The 16,673-nt window shown below is 35.1% G+C and overlaps 1 protein-coding gene across 2 annotated transcripts in view; it reads right to left on the minus strand.

Moving 5' to 3' along the window:
- FMN2 (formin 2) overlaps positions 1 to 16,673 on the minus strand; it is a 161,181-nt gene that overhangs the window by 79,598 nt on the left and 64,910 nt on the right. For both annotated transcript variants that reach the window (XM_062637367.1, XM_062637366.1), the window contains one exon: positions 9,034 to 9,121. In XM_062637367.1, coding sequence (XP_062493351.1) covers positions 9,034 to 9,121 — 88 coding nt within the window. The remainder of the gene's footprint in view (positions 1 to 9,033; positions 9,122 to 16,673) is intronic.

Genomic DNA, 16,673 nt, shown 5'->3' on the forward strand with positions numbered 1-16,673 from the left:
TCAAAGCAACTGGGAAGAAATAGCAAAAGAGGAGAAGCAACGGTAGATTTACTTCTGAATAACGTACAAAACAGTTAAGAGACACCATAACACTCTTAAATGACTATAGGACAAGGGAAAGATTTTTAAAAGTAACACCATAAAATTAGACTTTACAAGAAAGAATGCAAATGAGAAGCCAGTTAAATGGGTAAAAAAGCTTAGAGGTCAGAAGGAAGCTTCCATTACAGGTTCAGAGGAAAAATAAAAAATTGTCAACTGAAAAATTCAAAGCACCCTTTTCCCTTTAGGCTTTTCACTTCCCCAGTATTCCTACTCCTCAAACCTCACATATATGATTAAACATGAGAGCATGGGGGACATCTGTAAATGAAGGATACTCTTCAAAAAGTGCTAATCAGCCAAAGAAAATAGAAAAGCAAAGTCTCATTAGTTCAATGTAAACTGGAGAACCACCAAAAGGTCTAAACCCAACTTGCCAAATGCATAAAGCCAGTAATAAAACTGCTTTCAAACACATCAGCTGTATGAACCCTGACAGGAAACAGTTGGGCTTTCAGATAATCTGACTGTAAAACAAGCACAAAAGAAAGAGAATCGGAAAAGGTTAAACAAAGTATTTGTGTTAGGATTCACAACCACAGAAAAGGTCAAACAGGTTCTCAGACAAGTTCTATATCTCTCAAGCAATAAAGGTTTGGACACTGTCTCAAACTCGAACAAGTTTCAGAACAGGTGAATACAAATTGCAAGAGGATTCCCGAGATGATGCTGGAAACTACAAACCAGTTTGCCTGGCCTCTGTGCCTGGAAAGCATCTGTTTTATATGTAAGAACAGCTTTTTTGAAGTACATACAGATAAACTAATGTAATCAGAAAGCAACATACCATGTCATTTTATAGTAGACACTCATGATCAAAAAATCAAATGCTACTGCTTTAATGGAGACAACAAAGGCACAGGTAAGAATGATCAAAGTGATACTGGATTTGCAAAAAGACTCCTCACAATCCTTACCTAAGGCTTCAGAAGAAAATCATGCTGTCAAAGGATAAGAGGAAAGGTCTATTCTGAGTGAAAATAAAAACTCCTCAGAAAAAAAACAAACAAACAAAAAACAACAACAACAAAAAAAAGAACAACCCAAAACCCCCAACCCCCCCACGATATCAATTACAAAAATGAATGATCAGTTTTCAAAGTACAGAGCTGTAGCAGTGAAGCCTTACTAGCGTGTTTGCAGGTTCCTATGCTGTTTAAAGAACGTGAGGTGGCAATGTCGACAGATAATAAAAGCTAGCCTCTTTAAAGCTGACCAGAAACAGTTACGAAAGGTTCTCTTAGATATTCACTGTCAATACATGCAAAGTAGGTGGAGGGGAGGAGGGAAGGGGGGGAGGCAAAGGAACCAAACTGTAAAAACGCTTTGACAGATACAAAATTAGCAACTACTGCTCCAAAACAGACACTCAGATTGTTTTCATAGTTCTGTGAAAACATAACATCGATAATTAGCAACAGTTAAAAGCAAACAGAATGGTAGTAAAAAAAAAAAACAGAAAAAAAATGAGCCTAAAATAGATGATGACGCGATACCATGGCACAGGCATATGGTGCATATAAATCTTGAAAACTGTACAAGGCTGGTCACCTCACTTGCAAAGAGAAGAAAGACACCGAACTATGGATCGTAGGTGGTACAAAGGAAAACAACAACAACAACAACAACAAAAAAAAAAATAAAAAGAACAGACTTGCATGAAAGTCATTCCAAACAAACTTTTCAATTTGGAGAAAGACAACTACTGCAAAAGATGAAATGAAACAGAAATCTATAAAAGCTATACAATGATCAGTCAGTGCAGCTCTTTTTTATTATTATTATTATTATGTTTTCTTTTTCTTCTGGTTATCCACACAGGAGATTGGATACTAAGCTAGATAGATCTCCATTTGATCAAATACAGCATGTAATTTTAATTGCTTCCTTAAAAGAGGGATGATAAGAAAAACTCAGTAAAAATAGATACACTGAATGTGAAAGGAAAAAAAAAAAAAAGAAAAAAAGGAATATACTGTGCAAGTTTGTACTAAATATTCAACTACCTTGTATTTAAATTAGATTTTAACAGCTATAGACATGTAAGTGCTGTTAATTAATTTCTTTTTGTGCATAAAATGTGTTCAAATAAAACAAATATGAACACATCACAGATTATTATGGCAAATATCCTTTTCTTCTAAACCTTTTAACTTAATGAAAAAATGTGTGACTCTGTTATTGGAAGGTCTTAGTCAACTAACAAGCTTTTCTTCATTTGCATATGCTAAAATCTCTTTGTAGTTCAGCAATGTATAAAACTATGACCACTGGAAAATATTTCTGCTATGGAAAGGAGACCAAGTGCTCTTTTTCCCCTCTTCCTTCTTCCCCCCAGTTTTTGCATGGTACTGCTGCTAATGGCATATATTTTGTTGCTTTTATACTTAGGATTTTTTGATCACCCCTCTTAGACGTGACTATGCGGAACACGAGTAAGAAATAACAGTACTGCATTTTTTTTTCTTCTTTTGGGAGAACGGAACTTTCCTGAAACTTCTCCCTCAACATTTTGAAGTTAATCTTCTAAGAAGAACAAAAAAAACCCAAAACAAATAAAAAAAACACAAACCCAACAACAAACTGTTTCAACTGAAACTACAGAAAAACAATGCATTAGTTTCTTACAAACTTCTCAATTAAATTACATTCATATGTTCTTAAGAACAAAAATCTTTAATTATCTAAGCTATCCAATGTGGTAGTAATTAGTCTCTGCTGATTCAAATATCGGGAAAAAAAAAACCAAAACATACCCCTCAATTTGATTTTCCTCATTAAAATAAAAAAAAAAATCTTCAAAATGTATTTTACATTATAGAAAATTGTTTTAATTCTAAAAATTTATTTTTAATTCTAAAAGCATGTATCACATAAAGCATCCAGTTCCTTTCTAGAAGATATGTTGCTGTCTCTCACTATCTTGATGCATTGCATGCATAGTTAAAGAAAAATGATAACCAAGGTTGTATTTTTTTCCTTAACAACTGCTGTTATTGCTTGATTGGCCTCTGGTCACTGAACTGAGCTTCAGAAAAAAACTCAGAGGCTAGAAAGAGGACTCAAGGCATACTCCCAATATTCCAGACTGGCTTTCAGGGCCTTTACCCAGAGCTTTGGGGTTTATGGCACATCCATTAGAAACCCAGGCTGTCTCCAAAAACCTTCAATGTACTTCCTCACTAGCTGTCTCTGGCAGGAGTGAGGGCTCCTCATCTGGCCGGATGAGGGCTTCAGTTTTGCTTTGGGCTGCTCAGCGCAGAATACTGTACACATACTAATAGCATCAAAGCAATAGAAACATTTGCAGCAAGACATATGTGTTGCACTCTAATTTAACTCTAGTCTGTCTTTTATAAAAGCCATTTTGTGTATTCCATTGTTTTCCTTACCAATAATTTCACAATAGGAGCTTGTGAAATAATTATAAACAAACTGTGTGAGCTTGAAATCTAACAGCAGGCACAATGTAATGAATATGGTAGCATAAAGCTAAGAAGAAATAAAGGAATAAGACTGAGGATTATGGTGTGAAGTTCTGAGGAAGCAGTAGTTCACAGGACAGAAAAATGCTGAACAAAGTAATCCTTCCTTGGTGTTTCAGAAGAATACAAACACATTTGGAAAGGCTGTAAGAGGGCAAGAGTAAGTGACAATCTTTTAAATTCTTAGGTGTCAGAATGTACAATATTTGAGCAAAGGTAAACAAAAAAGTTTAGAAAATTTCAGTTCTCAATTAATAAGCCAGAACTAACAGCAAAAGTTTCAAACTTTGTAATTAACTGGCACTGACTACAGTTGCTTTAGGGATCATGCCTTTAACAAAGAAATAAAGGCTTGCCACCTGACAGAAAAACTGTTCTGTATCTTTGTGCGTTCAAAACAAATAATATTTTGGGGCAGCTGGTTTACCTTCCAGTATAAAAAATGTCCAAAGAACTCGAACATATTGTGTAATGGTTTGTCCTCATACCTTGTTTAAAGAGCAAAATGTCTTTTGGGAAAATACCCGTTCTTGACAAATATTTCAGTATTGTATGTTTCAAACAATTATGCTTACGCACATATATTGTTATTAGAATAAATAATGTTCAGATCACCTCTGGACCTCCCATAACATAAACTAATCACAAGTCTTATTTTCCAGATGTTGAGTCATTCTTTCCTGATTGCTTTCCATTTAGAGTATCTCTTGGACCTATGAGCACTAAGGCTACGTGATACTTCAATGCGTCAAGAATTCCAGTACAGAACATTTAAATAATGCAGCGTAAGAGAAATTTTATGCTCCAGTGAAATAATTCAGTTAAACCTTTGAGAGTTTCTCTAGCTCATCATTTCTATGTGTCAGTGTATGCAGTCAAGTAAGAAACCAAAGATCTTCTCATGTTCCTTTGTCACCAATAGCCAAATATTAACAAATAAACATTTATTTTGCCCACTAACATTTAGAGTGCATTCACTTCCTGCACATCTGTCTTGAATTCAGGGCAGCGATGTGTCTGTTGTTCGAAGTTATGCTTCTGTTAGCAGAGCAAGCTCTGCTGTAAATACAACTTTCAGTAAAATAATCTCAAATCCAGATTAAAAGGTTGGGCTTTACCAGCTGTCAGTTAAATTTGCCTGCCCTTTCCATAGCTATTTTTCTTACTACATTCTTTCATACAGCCTCCTTTCCCAATATTACTGACCAGCAACAAATTGAGGGCTGTAATAAAAAGGGCCCTGATCTTATTTGTAGATTACCAGTGCTCCCCAGGGGAGGGGGGTAGGGGATAGTGGTGTAAAGTGACATAAGAAAGGTGGCCCAAAATTCTGAGGCAGAAACCTCCCAGCTACTTCTGATGGAGCCAGGGCAACCACAAGAGGCTACACAAAACCTCACAGAAATATATTCAGAGTACTGCAGCCACACTAGGGGTAACATTGTCCCTGAAATGATAAACCACATTAAGAGAAAGTTACTGAATTGGAAAAGATTAGTCAACTTCAAAAGACAGAGAATTGCATGTACTGTTTTTGCCAGACTTCCACTTTCAACATTCACAAGGCACACTCAGACTAAGAAGATTTTGGTGAAAAAAAAACCACAAAACAACACAAGACAACAACAACAACAAAAAAAAATACTCATTTCAATTTTGGAAATAAATACTAGATATAAATCTTTGTTTTAAATGTAATATTTATCTTCATGAAATATAAAATTTGCTTTTCTTCTAGATGACATCTTCAGTTCAATTTTTTCCTTCTGTTTTTAAACACAAGAATTTTTTGCTATTCTTGCTGCACTTGTAAACAGCCATAAAAGCTTAAACACAGAAAAGGATACACTGTATCTTTATAAGAAAGGGGATTAGGGAAGGCACTGACAACCACATTCTCCGCAACAGTTACAATTTCAAACAGTTGTTACATTTCATGTGATGACAGACAATTTTATTAGAGATATCTCATTTAACAGACATAGTCCCTAAACGCACACACAGGCCTAACATGCAATTATATATTAATGTGTAGGGTGTTCATTATAGATTATTGTATGCAGTTAACTGGAATCTTGTTGGATCTCTAATTTAAGCACACATTGCATCTCTGAAACCTTAAGGAAAAAAACCCAGAAGTCTAATGTTAAAGCTAAAGTCTTGTCTTTAGGAAGAAAATCTGAGCTATAAAGAAAAAATATGTAAGAAGTACTGGTTAGGCATTTCTAAAGCCTTGGCTCTATCATGCAGCCAAATACAGCTATACTTCTAGTGGGAACATTATACAGGATAAAGGATATTTGTGGTATAGAAAAATAAAAAAACCAAGCTAAACGCCTGGATAAAGTGCTTTGCATAGTTGATAGATGATTGTAAAAAAATAGGCGTCAGTAAAATCTTGTGTGAAACCAGAGAAACCATGAGAAATGAACTCATTTTTGTACTAGTAATGTAAAGAAATGGCACTGCGACTAAAGAGATCAACATTCCTGACAGTTCTATCCTAGACTGCATAAAATAGCTGGGAGTTCTGTTAGCAGTTAGAATCTACTCAAACATAACAGCACAGATCAACCTTTAAAGCACTACTAGAAAACCATACTAGAATTCAGTACATACTGGAGATCATTGCAACTACTCCTTCCAAACTGTAAAAGTATTTTAAAAGTAGCCAGGGTTTGGGAGTTTGTCTTACTAAATCTATTTCAAAGTTGGGAGCAGACAAATGCAATTCTACAAACACACATTTAACAAGGAAAAAAAATCTATCAAAAAAACTATTTAGCTTATATTACAATATTCTGAGATCTCCCACTAAATGCCATATGATCACACATGCATGAAAAAGTAGCCAAGTGTTCAAGATTGGTCCAAAAAAAATAAAAAAAAAAAAATCATTAATGACTCAAATTTTAGAGCTTCCAAAACAAACTTTCATCAAGGATTGCTTCTTGCAGACAGTACTGCACCACTGGTTTATAGCTTAAAAAGCAAACAAAAAGATACCCCACAAAAAAAACAAACAAGCCTCTCCCGTGCTGTCCCTCCCCCCAAAAGGTTACAAGGTATTAAATACATTTACCCAGGTTTCAAGTTATTTTAAGCTCTTAGTTAAACACCATATGAATTAAAACTTGAAATCCTAAATTTACTAGGTGAATTAATACCCAGCACAATTACGTTCCCTTCTGATCCTGTAGCACTTTAAAATTTGTCTAAACCGTTAGAAAAATAAAACACAAGAGAATGTAAGCCAATAAATTAACCAAATACCACACTGCATTGAAAGTTCCTCTTTCTGGGTGCTTTGCTATGGCCAATAGAAAAAAGACATAAGAAAAAAAATAATTACAATTCTTCTGCATGCATCAATGTGCATGCAATTGCATGAATACTGCATCCCACAGATGTGCTTTCTATACAATATAGGGATTATTTACAAGAAAGCCTATAAAGTTGCTGAGTACCACAAATTGTCAGTGGGGGGCAAAAAAGCTGCCTTTCGAATTAATGAAGAAGCATTGCATGTGTTGTACTGAATGAGATACAAGTAAACATACATATCACTGTACTTTAAACATGGTAAAAACTCAAGACCACCACTAAAACCCTGGGCGAGAAAACAAACAATGCTGATGACTTTTTCTGTAGTTACTCTTACAAGTCTTAAATCTTAATGTATAAAAATGCAAATATATCAACTGCCTACTTTGTTAATATAGGCACTCTTTAACATTATTTTAATTTTCATAGTACCTTCTCATAAGTATGTTCGAATTGCAGCAGATAAATCAGCTATAAAACTCAGAAATATGTAAAACCCTTTCTTTCTACAGCGAAGCAAACATAGGGCATACATAAAGGTGAAGCTAAATACTTGGGCTTGTGGTTTTATATTTTCTCCACAGTCTCTGGTTAGATCAGAGAATTTTGCATGGAATTACTGATGCCATAAATACTCCTTAGTGAGATCTTTTATTTTCCTTGCCTCCACAATGCAAATTTATTTTCTGCTCCTGTTTTTCCTCTGTGCTTTTTTTTTTTTTTTACACGAGGATCTTCCAACCATTTCCACAAATTCCCCCACCACACAATAACTCTCTCGTATTTGTTCAATCACTTCTGCACAGCAAGGTAGTAAGAGCAGTACTAAATTCTCCTTTGCAAAGAATTTTGGTTTTAGAAAACAGCTATTGAGAGAGGAATATACAAAATCTGTACACAGCTTTTAGATGATCATGTGTGCTTAATAATGTAATAGGATAAAGGTTAAGCATAATATTGTTTGACCCCTTCAACTACTGACATTCATGCCATGTTATTGTTAGTGTTGCATGTTAAGCAAGCAAATTTTCAATGAACTTGTGTTGGCTTTACCACAGACACAGATGTTAGGCGGACTCCTTTGTTCATAAGGTTCTCATTATTAACTGAAACCAAGCTGAATATTTGACTGAAGGAAAGGACCATATCATTGTTTTCAGATTTTGCTCTATGACTTAACTGAACTACATCTGCCAGCTTTGGAAATACCAAGTACTTCTTGGCGCCAGTACTGGCGCCTTGCTCTATGACTACCATCTTCAGTGCTTCAGCTTGAGGAAGTCTAGTAACCATCAAAACAGTTTAATAAAAACTTAAAACTGTGATTAAGAGTCACTCACTAGTTGACAGAGTGCTCTGAAATTTGTTCTATTTATGAATAATTTCACAAAATAAGCAGATCATAGTAAACTGAATGCATGGCTGTAAATATGTAACCTAGAAAGTTCACAAGATGTTTTTTGTGATTTATGAAGTCTGTGTTATACTTGAAACCACATTTATTTAACAGATAGGCTGGCACTTCACAGGATAATTCAATCTGCTTCAAATCTATCCAAAGCCTTTGGGAAACATAAGGGATGCTCTGAACATAAATGCAATTCCACTTTTCACCTTTTTGCACTACTGTCTCTTAGCATAAATGTGAAAAGAATTACACACACCCCAAAAATCTGCCTTTATAGAAATTACTGTTCATGATGAAAGAAGTGCGCAGTTTGTGCTAACCCAAATGTATGTGCTATTTTAAATAACAAATCAATTAAATGTTATAATTATTTTTTCTGGGTATTTTCTGAGGCTATCTGAATTAAAATAAACAACATATCATGCTTCCTCAGAAACACCACAATCCAAGTGTGTATAATTCATATCACCTAGGTAATTGACGCCAAAAACTGTAAATGGCAATTCTGCAAATAGTTTTATTTTCTATACAGGACAAGGCAGATATGTTACTAGAATGGGGAAAAAGTTGCCATAACAAGCTATTTTCAGAAAAATAAGAGTGTAAAAGAACTGTCTTACTGATTTTTACATACCAAAAGATAGAAATAACTAGCATTTCCAAATTGTTAATGTTGAGATCTCAGCTAGAATCAACAATAGTTTTTTGACTTACCATGCTGAATGTCCCTCATGTCTAAATGAAGGCTAGACATTAATATTCCAACAGCTTGAGATCTTTTGTTACTTAACAACTTGACAACCTGCCAAAAGAAACCCAACTATTAGTATTAATCTGAAGGAAAATGCAGAAGATATTTCACATTACTAATGACAAATTCAAGAAATAGTATCTTGTAGTTTATATACACATCTAAAAATTAGTATTTTTATTATTTTGTGTGTGCTTCAGCTGCGTAAGTTCATTGCAAGTGTAACTATGTCACCTAGTTGAATCTTAATCCTAAAAAGAGTCACTGTAAAAGTTCCTGTAGACTTCCTTCTTCAGTAAGATGCACAGTTTCAACTTCACACTGATGTTACAAAGTGTATGAAACAGGCTGTCACATAAAAAAAATTCCAACTGTGTCTATCTTGGAATTGCTTTGGTTTCCAAAACCACACAATGATTTCCATCTCGATGTAAGCTAAAACTGTGAGAATTCATATTTTATTTGAATGTCTGACGTAGTAGGCGCCAAGATGAATTTTATTTAAAAAGCAAAATAACCACGTACATATTGGGGTGTTCTTTGATCATTTTTTAAGGAATATAAAAGGTCTCAAAGCTTTTTTGCTTTTAAAATAAACAAAAAAATAAAAATCAAGCCATGAAAACATCGTGCTGTAGGGGGGTAAATTTAGCCACTGAAGTGAACTTTTGTACATATTTCTTTTGCAGGCATAAAAGCAACAAGTAGTTCAGACTGTCTTCCACAAGTCTCTAAGCTGTTTGAATTAAACTTGTAAACTTTGTATAGTTGGTATGAGAAGCAAGTAATGCCAGGCAAAGACCCTTATCTGCAAAACATGATTCTACATGAAGCCCTTTTCAATGCAGGGCTACAGCAATTATGTAGATGGAAGAAGCTAATATTTAATCTACTGATGTTGCTGAATTTCATATTATACAATACACACTGAATAAAACCTTTGTGGGTTGTTTAGAGGAAAGAAGAAAATCCAGATAATTAGAACTAAGTTCAGGTTCTTTTCACATTGGAGTTAGGAAGTTACACAGGTCACATCTTAGCACCAATGTGCAGTATTATCTACAGCCCCCCTGGCAAAATGATTTAGAAATTAATTAGTAGAAATGAGACTAGAAAAAGCAGAATTAATTTAGCCAGAGTAAAGAATATGACAAGTCACATCTTAAAAAAAAAAAACAACCAAACATAAAAAGTACCCACAAGACGTTTGCCCTGGGGCCAACTTTTGATTTATTTCCGGTTTCGGACACAGGTTTAGCACACTGTCGTTTGAGCAATAGCTGAAGAGAAATAGTGAAAGTCTGACACAGAACTCCACCACTGGGACTGTGGTTGGCTGGTCAACTGTTTTATTGATATTCTTCTCCCCCCATTAAACCTTTAGCACCATTGATTATGAAGGTATTTCATCCTTCTTTCCTTGTAAATGCCTAGTTACAGTAAGATGAAAACACAGCATTCTGCTCATGAATTGAAAATTTTAACATTAGAAACCAAGTGTGTCATAACTATTGTTCCCAAGTTAAAGACCTACATTCAGGGCACAGCCATTGACATTATCTGCCAAAAATTAGCAAAAAAACCCAAACCCATGCAATTGTCTAATCCATGTAATGCATTATGAAGAATTTCAAATTGAAGTCAAGTAGACTGAAATAGCATTTGATAGTCATATTTTCTGAATTCAATGGAAAAACTAACCTAATTCAGAAAATATAATTAGGGTATCCTGCACTATCTTTCTAATAGGCTATCATAACTCTAAATGTTTTTTAAATAGAACATTAAGTTCACGTAAACCTGGAACTGATATAAACCTGAGGTAGATTTTTGTGTTGTAAAAAGAAGCTATTTTCTATTTACTTCTTTGCAGCTACAAAGGGTTTGTAAAATAGATCTTGGGTAGCAACACATGGATCAGATCTTTCTAACAATTATGGTGCAATGTACATTTCTAGTAACCACCAAACAAATATCTTGCATTCTATAAAAAAAAATTCTTAAAAAAAAAAGTAGGTAGAAAATTTAAAAAAGAATGTAAACTCTTCAAAAAACTCTCCAGAAGTTCAAAAACTTCTCCTTAAAGCTGTTTGCTTCAACACTGACAAGACGGAATTCAGTATGGAAAATGTTGGGGAAACTGTCGATTCCAGTCCCAACCATTATTGCTTTTGTTCAAGTGTGAAACATTTCACAATAATAGAATAACTTAAGCTTGCTGTTGTCATCAATATATAGAGGGAGTCCTTTGTGGCCTTTTTCTTTTTTAACAAGAAAACTATCCCAATATCCCAACATTGGCCAAAAAACAAACAAACAAACAAAAAAAAACATTAAAAAGTCCTACAAGAAAAAAAACAATAGTTGCACAAAGTGGCAAGAGCTCATCCGGAGTAAGCTTGCATATTTATTGTCACCCATTACTCTGCAAATACAAAGAAGTGGAATGGATGCAGGCTACTAACTGATGCAGGCTACTATACTGGCCATAACAAAAGAAGAAAACATAGGATAAGGTAGCTTTGTTAAGTGGTCTTCCCCAAAACAGTGCTACAACTGCATTCAGGTGTGAATGTATCTAGGAACAAGGAAGGGTCCACAACTTAACCTTTCCAAAAGAACTAAACTGTTCCCCCTTAAGTGCCTGAAGAGCAAGAATGATCTGGAGTCTGTTCTAGGTACTCTCCCCATTTCTAATTGTGTCAGCACCCATATACTTCCATATTTTCCAGACTGTGAAATTGTTATTTCTACTGCCCATCAGCAATAACGCTCAGAGAGCTACCAAGATCAGGTCTATAATCTATAAGCCAGGTTTAGTGGCCTAATATATCCCTGTCCTATGCTCTAAAAGGAATGTGGCCTAAAAGCAAGAAAAAGAAGCTGCTTTTTCTGAAAGTGAGTTGATGGACAGGAGAATTATCATTTACTAATGGCAACATTTTGGAAGTGATTAGAGGGGAGAAGGAAAAACAAACAAAACCCAAAACATAAACAAACAAACAAAACCATAAAAAAATGCACTGCCCTGTGAAAAATAACATCTCTTTGCTGTTAAAATTTCAAACCATACCATCAAAAGTGTATGGAAGAACATGGCTGTCAGGTGAATGGGTGCAGAACAGCAACAGACTGTTTTTATGTAGCAGCTACCGATTTTGTCTGGCTTTACTTAAATCTAGGTTTTATGTCAAGTTTTATAATAATCTCTATTATGCATTTCATTCCCATTTCAGTCAACTGCATGAACACTATAGTTTCCTCCAATAGAATGGCTGTAACAATACAATCCTAATTCAGAAAATATGATTATTAACATAAATGCCTAACGTAATTCCCACATTTCAAAATAAAACAGTAAATCAGCTGCATAGTCTGAGCCTACAGGCTACAGACGAGTGACGCCATTTAAAAGCGGAAAAACAAAAGTTAGATAAATCCAATCTCTACAAGATCTAAAGCCCCAGACACAATAGACAGCTCTTTTTTAGTTTGGGTTCTGGAACTCTGCTTTAAATAAATTTAAAAAAAAATAAATCAGAAGGAAACTAGAGATATTATCTGCAGCCTGAAGTCTAGGACAAACTTTCTAATTGTTTAGTGGTCTTCATTGTTAAGCAGTAAACAAACTACATGCCAAATTTGTTCCCGATTTTTTAACACAAGCAAAAACAGTTGAAGAGATATTTAGTGAAAGGTAATGCAAAACACATGTTTGATGGGAACCCCGAAGCAAAAATATGAAGATTCCCTTTCCCCAGAATAATATTTAGTTAATGCATGGAATTTTGCGTTAACTAAATGAGAGGGGAGGTGGTTAAAGGTAAAATCAAAAATTACTTCTGGCTCATAATGGCAATTGTGGGAGTTGAAACAGGGACTGCTTCAAGTAGTGAGGTCATTTCGGTACAACAGAAGATCAAACACTTCTACTTAATACTTAGAAAAGGAAAACCAAGCCCCCACAACCAACACCCAGTCCTGGCTGTCAAACAGCATATTTGTGTTGAAAGAACATTATGATTTAACCGAACTCAACTTTCAGCACAGAACGTCAATCATAAAGCATAATTTTGAGCACCTCCTCTCTTCTAACCTAATCAAACCTAGAACCCGTTCTGCAAAGTAACTGGTTACTTTCCCCACTGAAGATTCTCATAATCTCTATGGATACACCCACAGTTTCAAAATTCTTTGTCACAAGCTTCTAGATGCAAGATGTTGACATGTTACACAAATTAATGCAGTCAAGCAGCCGCATTTGCCAGTTTGTGGATGCTGTAACTTTATGCTTGAGTGTAAAGATTATACATAATATTTACTTTTCATTCATATTATTACTTTACTGTGTTTTTATAAATAAAGCTTTTAATGGTACAGATGATAAACAGTTCATGTCCTTTTATGATATTTTTATCACTAAAATGGTAGTGTTTGAAATGAGTATCATAGAACTATTACTATAGAACTAATCTTCTACTAAAAGACTGCTACCCCAGTTAATATTCCTCAATTATGATGTTACACTAAAAAATTCTTTGATTGCTTACATTCAGATATACAGTACTAAGTTAAATAAGTATGATGTTCTTCAAGAAGAGGCCAAACAATGGTAAAAGGTCTCTTAATAAAAAAAATAACCATATTCTAACTTTAAGGACTGGAGATGGAGATGAAAACCAAAATTTAAATTCTTCAGTTTAAAAATAGGTCACAAGGATTTTATTTTTCCATATCTAAAGCTCCTCTTGGAGAATTTAGGTCATTATTATGTACTACAACTACAGTTACTCCATCTTTCATCAGCTAAAGGATCAGGGTACCTAAAGTTCAGTTTCTATACAACTCTCAAAACAGGAACCCCCCAAAACTAAAATTTCCTTAGAAACTCTGTATAAAAGCCAGAATTTTCATGCATGGTTTGCATTGCATTCAGCAGGTGGTTTTCACAGGTGATAAACCCAACTGCTATGAGCAGTCTTACTGCTATGGATCCAAATCAGGCATGCAATTAGACATATTTTTTGCAAACTGTTGCAAAATGCATTTCATGCCCAAACACATTTGAAATTAACAGTTGTAGTTATTCATACAAAGTTAGCACATCAAATCAGGGAGACAGACATGGAAAAAGTTGGGAGGGTATGAAAGGGTAAAGAAAGAAAACAAAACCAAAAAAATCTCAAAGAAAGGTGCAAACCCACTACGATATCTAGTAGGAGATATCAACAATAAAACCCCCATTCTGTAAAAGTTTCAGTGTTCCTATTTTTTAAGAGGGACATATGGTTAGAGTCAAAAGTATGACATTGCTTTGCATTGGAGTAGTACCTACTCCAAATAAATATAAGAACTCTTTTTGGTTTTGCCATTTGTACTGAAGTCAGTACTACATAACAAAATCTAGCCATAAGGAAAAATCTGCAAAAATCAATACTTTTCCACAAATAAAGAAATAACTTAATCTAAAAACCGTGATTTTCATGCTGACAGTAAAAGTCTATTTAACTCGTAATTCAGGATCTGACAGTAATACAAATGTGTTCACACATAAGTCAGACAGTGATTTTTTACTAAATCAACATGACCACTGTACTAAACCCTAATTTCTAGGTGAAACAAATTCAATCCATATGCACATCTAATTCTAAAAGCACTGAGTTTTCCTGATCAGATTTAAAACCTCCTGTACGAAAAAGTAATGGCCTCAAGCTGTGCCGGGGAGTTTTAGACTGGATATTAGGAAAAATTTATTCAGAGAGAAGGTAATCGGGTACTGGAACAGGCTTCCCAGCAAAGCAGTGGAAACACCATCCCTGGAAGTGTTCAAAAAACATGCAGGGGAGGCCTTCAGTGATATGGTATAGTTGTGGTCTTGGCAGTCCTGGAGATGGTTGGACTTGATGACCTTAAACGTCTTCTCCAACCTAGCTGATTCTATGATTCTTGTCTCCTTAGCAAAATCAATGTGGACAGAGAGATGGGAGAAGAAATATGTGTTGCTATCTCCATATTTTTTTCCTTTCTTCTTTTCTTGGTGTCATCCAGTGCTACAATATCCAATGCTCTGAGCTGTTACACTGAGTGTCAGAAGCACCATGGAGAGATGGAGAAGTATATGCAAGGTGTAGACCTACTGGAAATGCAAGCTTGCAAACCTCCCTGGAAAGATGGCTGTAACTAAGACACATCTATTTAGTGCTGTCAAGTACAGCAAGCATTGCACACGGCCCAGAGTGGCAGCTATCCTTCTGCTGGGATTTAAGATCTGGGTTCTGCTTTTTAGGTACCACAGAATCATGGAACAGTTAGGGTTGGAAGGGACCTTAAAGATCATGTAGTTTCAACCCCCCTGCCAACCTCCCGTGCAGGGACATCTTTCACTAGACCAGGTTGCCCTATCCAGCATGGCCTTGAAATTGCCAAGGATGGGGCAGCCACAACTTCTCTGGCCAGCCTGCACCACTGCCTCACAGAACAAACACAGTCCACCTCCAAAGCCCATTTTTCAATTTAATTGAACAAACTTTCAGTAGGACCTTCCCCTCCAGAGGTCTTTCAGAGAACAGAGAAACAATAAGGCCATCGTTAGATGCTCCACATAGCTCCTCTGGTTAGGAAACAAATATAACCTCTCGTGCCCATACAGAATCTGTAAGCAGCAGATGCAGCATCTAAAACCAGCTGTTACATCAGCAGAGCCTTTCTGTGCTAATGAGGATACATGAACAAAATAAGGAAACCCACAGAGCTCTTAGTTCACAAAATGAGTTTGCAAGATTGTTGGATGCCAAGCTTGTGTTTGTTTTTAAACTTGCAAATACATGATCTGAAGAAAAGAAAGCAGGAAGGAAATAAGAAAAGAAATGCATGTGATTAGTAGAGGATATCAATGTGGGAAACTTAAACAGAGATATTTGAGACATATATATATATGCAGTCAGGTAAAACTGTGCTTGCAACAAAGAGAACTTCCCAGATACAACTACAAAACAAAAAATATAATAAAAAAACATGCTATATAAGGAAGAAAATGAGAGGTAAAAACCAGAGATCACATTCACACAGCACCTCATTAAAAAAATTATTCTTACAAGCCATTAGATATTATTTTAATTTCATAAATAGCTTCATGACATTATTAACAATTTGCTTAGATAAATAAAAGAAATGCATAAGTCCTCTAAAATCCCAAAGGGAAGGGGGGCAGCAGAACCCTAACTGTGTCTCTGTACAGTACATAAAATCACAGCAATGGTTGTGCCACTGACACAGGTAATAGATCAACAAAAGTGGGTAGAGAAAGCTCCTTAAGACAGTGTCTCCACTGCTCACAGAGGGAATAAACCCTCGTTTTCAGAATGTCATTCCTTGTTCATTCAAATAAACATGAATAAACTTTTATCTGTTAACTCAATATGACTTTCACCTTATTTACCAATTTATACTTCTGTGGCATTTTATTTCTAGGGATATTCTATTGCTATATCTTCTTTATGTTCAACTTAAAAATTCAAAATGCTGAAATCATTAACTAAAATCTTTTACTGATACATCTTGTTTGCATCTAAGGCTTTTGAAATGAAATTTAAGTAACCTATTA

Source organism: Pezoporus occidentalis, unplaced genomic scaffold, assembly GCF_034315485.1.
Source record: "Pezoporus occidentalis ecotype Australia unplaced genomic scaffold, CSIRO_AGI_Poc_V1 ctg52, whole genome shotgun sequence".
NCBI lineage: Eukaryota > Metazoa > Chordata > Aves > Psittaciformes > Psittacidae > Pezoporus > Pezoporus occidentalis.